Source organism: Micropterus dolomieu, linkage group LG07 (assembly GCF_021292245.1).
Source record: "Micropterus dolomieu isolate WLL.071019.BEF.003 ecotype Adirondacks linkage group LG07, ASM2129224v1, whole genome shotgun sequence".
Taxonomy (NCBI): Eukaryota; Metazoa; Chordata; class Actinopteri; order Centrarchiformes; family Centrarchidae; genus Micropterus; species Micropterus dolomieu.
The window spans coordinates 13,550-20,340 of NC_060156.1; the positions used below are offsets into that span (position 1 = coordinate 13,550).

The 6,791-nt window shown below is 42.8% G+C and overlaps 1 protein-coding gene across 2 annotated transcripts in view; it reads left to right on the forward strand.

Moving 5' to 3' along the window:
* arhgap15 (Rho GTPase activating protein 15) overlaps positions 1-6,441 on the forward strand; it is a 16,344-nt gene extending 9,903 nt beyond the window's left edge. The window contains exons 10-14 of one of the 2 annotated variants that reach the window (XM_046055091.1): positions 53-80; positions 3,734-3,811; positions 4,987-5,121; positions 5,320-5,425; positions 6,096-6,441. In XM_046055091.1, the coding sequence (XP_045911047.1) occupies positions 53-80; positions 3,734-3,811; positions 4,987-5,121; positions 5,320-5,425; positions 6,096-6,279 (531 nt within the window). In that variant the 3' untranslated portion in view covers positions 6,280-6,441. The remainder of the gene's footprint in view (positions 1-52; positions 81-3,733; positions 3,812-4,986; positions 5,122-5,319; positions 5,426-6,095) is intronic. The other variant, XM_046055090.1, reaches the window with a different exon arrangement.
* The last annotated feature ends 350 nt before the right edge of the window (positions 6,442-6,791 follow it).

Below are 6,791 nucleotides of genomic sequence, written 5' to 3' on the forward strand. Positions count from 1 at the left end.
TCTGTTGACTCTCTGCGAGCGTGAAGGAACCACGGTGCCGAAGTTTGTTCAGATCTGTCTGGACGCTGTTGACAAGCGAGGTACGTTCACTACCAGCTGATGGAAGCTAAAACACCTCCTACAGGTCCAGAGCTGATGGTCCACTGCAGAGTGGGCGAAGACTTCTTTATTAGAACAGGGAGGGAAACCGAGCAGCAGACAGAGCTGCTTTCACACCTGTACTTCGGTTCATCTGATCAGAATCGGGGGAGGGGGATTATAGATCGTTACATTTCAGTTCTGGTCCGGTTCATGTTCACCTGAACAGAGATGAGGGTTAGGGTTAGCACATGGATTTCTTAATAGTTTAGTTTTGAAGTAATGCTAAAATCTCATATCTGCTATCATAAAGTACCAGAATCCACCTGGAAGCGGACTGAGATCGCAGTTGTTTGGTGTGAAAGTGAAGCTCTGAGTGGCGGCCAGTGGTGGGTAGAGTGCTGAAAGTCTTAAAGTTAAAGTACAATTTCACAAAAAAAGTAAAAGTAAAAAGTAGCAGAATCCAACATAAAGAATTATTAAGGCAATAAGGCTCATTGTTGAATAAATGCCTGTTTATAGAGGAAGCTGTGCATCACACGTAAAGTCCAACAGGATGGTTTTCTCCACCATCTTTACTCTCTGCCTTCAGTATATATATGTGTGTATATATATATATATATATATATATATACATATATATGTGTGTTTATACATATATATATATATTTATTAGGACTGCAGCAAAAGGAACTCAGTACCCTCAGATGGAAATGGAGCTTTGTGATGAATCCGATCTTCTCCAACTATTAATCCCCACAAGGAAATACAGGAAGAGAAAAAAAAGAGCTCCCTCGATCAAACGCTGGAACAAAGGGAGAGCTGTGAATAAATATCTATTCAGCACAACCACCACAAGGAGGAGCTAGTGAGCTGCAGGACAAACATTCAGAGGATTTTGCAACATTGAGAAAAACAAAAGTGGAAGAACTGGAGGACAAAATGGACAAGCAGTTTCATCATGAAGAGTTATTAAAGGATCTCAAATCGATACTGGAGGAGGAAGTGACACAGTGTGCTGTCAACATAAAGGCCCTGTAAGAGGAAGTGCCAAGTGTTTGCAACATCACACCCCCCCCACTTAACAGTGTTTCTGCACAGACTCTAGCAAAGCACGTCACCCCTCGTTGCTCCAGAGGCGAGCGACTCTGACGTATGCAGCAACTTTGGATAAAAGCGTCGGCTAAATGAATAATAATGAATAATAATAAATAAATGTAATGTAATGACTCCAGCAAACAGTGATCAGGCCTTTTTCAGCCTGCTCAGCGTCAGAGACTACAGTCCACCATGGACCCCGCAGGAGCTGAAGAGGAAATGAGTTCCACACAGAGGGAAGAGCCCGCTGAAAATGCCATTTCCAATGTTTGGTAGAATGGAGGACACAGATGACCCCTTACTGTTTATTAACAGTATTAAAGATTTCCTGGCTTCAAACCCACGTCCTGATGCTGAAATTGTTGCTACTGTATGGAACATACTCCACGGAACAGCCTGTTGGGCAGAGTTTGAAAACAGATTTCAGTCCGTTTTTCTGACAGAAGACTATCTAAATGAACTTGCAGAGAGAGTCTGGACCCGTGTACAAGCTGCAGATGAGAACATATGGGATTTTGCTTACAGGTCTCTACCCACAGACCCACAGATCACCGAACTGGAAGTTGTCAAGCTAACTCTGAAAAACATCAAGCCTAACCTGGCTTTATACCATAGTAATACTGCGGAGGCATCGGTACGTCTTGGCCAGCAGTTGGAAAAGGACAGAGAAAACCAACATCAGTATGAACAACAAAACTAACTGACACAGAAACCACCTAAACCGGATTCTGTCTCCGAACCACTTCAATCCAACACGCCTGATGTCCCTCAAGTTTGCTGCTGGCACTGCAACCCCTCTCATCCTCCAGCAAATGGTCCACATTATCAGTCCGGAAAAAACACCTCCCACTCTGAATCCACTCACTCAGCCTAGTGTAACTCCTAAACCCTCAGTACCATCAGTGCAGTCCTTCCCCCGACAGGCTCTTGGAGAGGAACTGCTATTTTGAATCCCGGATCAATGATCAGTAATGGGCTCCCCGCGGGCCAGAACTGAACTAAATTGATTGCAGCTGGTGCTGAAATAGATCTCAGTCGTGACAGCTACAGTTACTCACATACTCACTTCCTCTTGGGCCTCCAAAATAAAAGCACGAGAATGTTTTTTGCAGCAATGTTTCATGTTGAGTTTATTGAGAGCTTTTACTTTGAAAGGTTCTGAATGACATTCGAAAGAGTCTCCGGTTTGCTTGACACACCTCTGAAAAAGCCGTCAACGGGAGTCCTGCGCTCTACCGACTGAGCTATCCGGGGGTTTGAAGTACATTGACGATGTTGTGGCCGCCATGTAACGGTGTGAAAAGAATTTGGCCTTTTGCCAGACTTATTTGCCGACCCCTGTAATACTGTCATTAGTGAGACCCTCTGGAAGGAACTGCGAGGGTGGAATGAGACGTTGAAACCCTGGGTTCAAGTACCTCTGTATCTGGCTGATGGTACAGCAAGATAAACCGACACCAACAATCTTTATTCAAAATATTCAGCTAAACAGGGAGATTGGGTCCCAGATGGGCCCCTTTAAACTGTGGGCCCGGGGCAGCAGCACCCTCTGCAGCTACGGGGGAAACCGCTGGTTTTCTGTCTCTGAATGTCTGACCATCAGTCACCATTTATTTTTCACTCCATGAAGACCAGAGAACACACACATTGTCTTCAGCATCAGAGCCCTTTTCTTTGTAATATCTATATATCTATATACATATAACAACGCAGGCTCTTCAGTGTTTGGTGATCATTAGCAGAGATCTAAATGACTCATAAGAGCCTTTTTTGTTAACCATGTTCTTTTTAGTCCAAATGACAAAACCTTAACTTTCTAAAACTGAATAAAATGAAACCATGACAAAAATGAAAATGTCACCTTGGGTCACCGGGCGTAAAGGAGAAAAACGGTGCGTGGTGAACCACTGAACGAGGGCAGCAGTAAGTAAAGTCAGTCAGGATTATTTATTATAGCACGTTTTCACAGGGAAAGGCGACAAAGCACTTTATTAGAGGAAAATCATTAAATAAGACAACAACAGATCTTAAAAACACACACGACCTAAGTGAGCTAGTTTTGATATAAGGCGGAGCAGGTCACAGACGTACCCGGGTGTGAAAACAAGAACCTTGAAATGAATCCTGGCCCTGAAGGAAGCTCACAGTTTGTTAACGATCAGTACACAGAGCATTTAGTCTTGAGCTCATCACTGCACAGCTGGATCTTCATCAGAGTCTGCAGTTGAACATCCCTGATATCAAACCAGAGTGAAGCTGAGCACCAACACATGGAAAAATATCCCGCCTCCATGAATAGCACCTGAGCGGCCCCCGGGAAGCGGGATGCCCCCGGGCAACACAGGCATTCTGTTCTCGGTCAAGTGTGAGTGCAACATATTCACGTGGCACTACTTAATGTGACTGGAGGGAAAGTGTAATTTTACCCTCTCAACCACATCTCTCGAGCTCTTTAGCAGAATATCCGCTGCCTTCCTTCTGATAGTGACACTATGATAGTACTGAAGTGCCTTTATGTTTTGTTTCATTTAGTTTTTCATCACCTTTGTGTGTTCAGGTCTGGATGCTGACGGGATCTACAGAGTCAGTGGAAATCTGGCCACGATCCAGAAACTTCGCTTTATCGTTGATCAAGGTCGGTTCAACAGAAACCTTTTCTTACTCTGTTCATACAAATTACATTTCACCAGGATTACACTAAATACAACATAAGCAACATAATGAAGAAGTTTGAAATGTTCATACTGAATATATCTGTTCTGCCCACATGATAATCAATCCTGATGACGTTTGTCTACTTTTGTGTTGCCAGTCGCAGCTCTGGGTTAGGCTTCAGTAAAGAATTATTCATTTTGGAGTTTGTATATTATTAAAAAAGTCAAGTCTTATTTAATTTATAGGATTTATACCGTCTGATTCATTTTCTGCCTCTATTGTTTTTACTGCCTCACACATATATGCCAACAAATGAATAAAACCATCTTTAAACCGTGTACCTAGATTTTTAAAGCCACAATGATTAAGATTCAGTGATAAACATTTATGGTACTTTGATGACCTTTCTGTGTGGGCTGTTACCTCGTGTCTACATCTTGTGTGAGATTTAAGGTAAAACCTAATGCTAAAGGATTTAGTGCTCAGATTTTTCTAAATTCAAAATTGGATTTAAAATACTGGAATCAGATAGATCGGAGCTCATCCAGCACGTTCTCACTCCCGACTCGTCACATATTAACGCTTGATCAAGGCCCTTTGGAGACACTTTTTAACGCCCTGGGGACCCCTTTAGCGTCACAGAGTCCTAAATACCCCAGACGTTTACAGCTCTGCGGTCAAGTTAGCAACACTTGGCCACAATAAATATGCAACATCTGGTTAGACTTTTAAAATAGAAACACATTGTTGAAGTTGTAAAGTTACAATCTGATTAGATTTAGGCGACAAAAGTAGTTGGTGAGGGTTAGGAAAAGAAATCTACGTACGTCAGTTACGCTGTTAAGTAATGTTACTTGTGTAACTTAACCCAATTTGTGTAACTAACTCGCCCCCAACCACATCCAGTCTTTTCTGTTAAATATCATTTACCCACCTTTACTGTGCTAAACTGACGCTACAGGGTTTCCCCCACTGTGCTAAACTATGGTGCTAACGGGATCCCCAGTGCGTCACAAACTGACGCCGATGGATGAGAACGGGTTGGCTCATCACCTAAACATGCTGCTTCTCTCAGTGAACATGTATTTATAGTAATGTTTGTACGGCTGTAAACATTATTAAATGATCCCATGTATGTTTGGGTCTGCGCCCTAGAGGAGGACCTGGACCTGGACCATAGTCAGTGGGAGGACGTCCACGTCGTCACCGGAGCTCTCAAGATGTTTTTCCGCGAGCTGCCCGAGCCGCTGTTCCCCTTCAGGTTCTTCCAGCCCTTCGTAGAGGCCATCAGTGAGTCTACCCTGACCCTGAACATAAAAACGGTCTCAAACTTTATTGGTAGATAGATTTATCGGATATGTCCGTTACAGATCTGACATTGTACTACAAAAACATCCCAAATCAAGTGATTTTTAGTAATAACTTAATCTTCACATGTTAAACTACGACATGATGCACACATGATGTTGCTGTTGTTCCTCTGAACAGAGATGAAAGAATCCAAACAAAAAGTTCAGGCAGTGAAGAAACTGATTCAGGAGCTGCCCAGACCCAACCAGGACACCATGAAGCTGCTGTTCAGCCACCTGCACAGGTACGCCTACATACACAAACACACCTGAAGACTCGTTAACATGACCACAACGCAACCAGCTGACAACATTAGTCAAATTAGATACCATTTAAAAAAATAATTTCCCTAAACATGGCTGACAGACAGGGTTCTCCTCCTGGCCACATGCTGCTCCTCGCATGTAGACCACACAGATGTAAATGGTACGTTGTGGAGGTTATCCTTGGAGTTTTATATATCTTTTATAATGTATGTTGGCTTCTGGTTTATTTGCGCCATCTCCTGGCCCTGTACGCCCCAACGCCGGAGGTTTGCACTTTCCTTTCAAACGTATTAAAAACAGAGGCTGCTGCACTCACATGAAATTGCGTTTAGGCGTGTCAGATCACATTGCGTGTAGTAAATAAAGGTGTTTGCGTGTTACGCTCCCACAATAAAACTGAAACGCCCCCAAATTGCATATTCATTAAGGCAAAGTACTAAATGAACAGGTGCTATTTTGCACTTCTGAAAGACGTCACTCTGCGTGCACACCGTTAGTAGATCAGCTTACATCTTAATTTGCTGGTGATATCAAGTTTGCATTGTGTGCTTGTCGTGGCGTCGGGTTAGGGTGGCGTGGATCTTACATTGAATGTAAACTCATACATTCCTGTGTTCCCGTTGAGTTTTTGTTTCTTCTGCTGTTTAGAGTCCTGGCCTTTTCCAAAAAGAACCTGATGTCCACTCAGGGCATCGGCATCGTGTTCGGCCCTACGCTGATGTGGCCCGAACTGGACGCAGGAAACATGGCGTTCAACATGGTCTACCAGAACCAGATCGTGGAGTTCATTCTCTGCGAGTGCGAAGAAATCTTCAACCTGGGCAAGAAGTAAAGTGTCCTGAGGTGGACCTGATTTCCTGACGGACTCATATATACTCTAAAGCTAAAAATGATAAGAGACAACAGAAACTGGACTGTAAGAAATAAACTGATGGTGTCTGATCCCAACAAAGTTTGCAGAGGATCGTTTCTTAAATAAATGAATATCTCAGTGTGTGCATAGTAATATCTTTGACCGACCTACAGATGATATAAATACTGTTGGCTTTGTTAGGGCCTGCTGCCAGAGTTCATATAAATGCAGTTGCTTAACCATTTCCTACCTTTAAAGCCAAGTATTGTATTATTTGTTGTGTGACTTGTACATTTTTAACAGATTTAATGAGACATGATGAAGATTTAACTACTGACGTTTATTACTGAACAATAACAGATCGCCTGCCCTCCAGTCGTTTCCTTCTTCAATTCAATTCAATTTTATTTATATAGCGCCAAATCACAACAACAGTTATCTCACAGCGCTTTTCATAAAGAGCAGGTCTAGACCGAACTCTGTGATGTTAT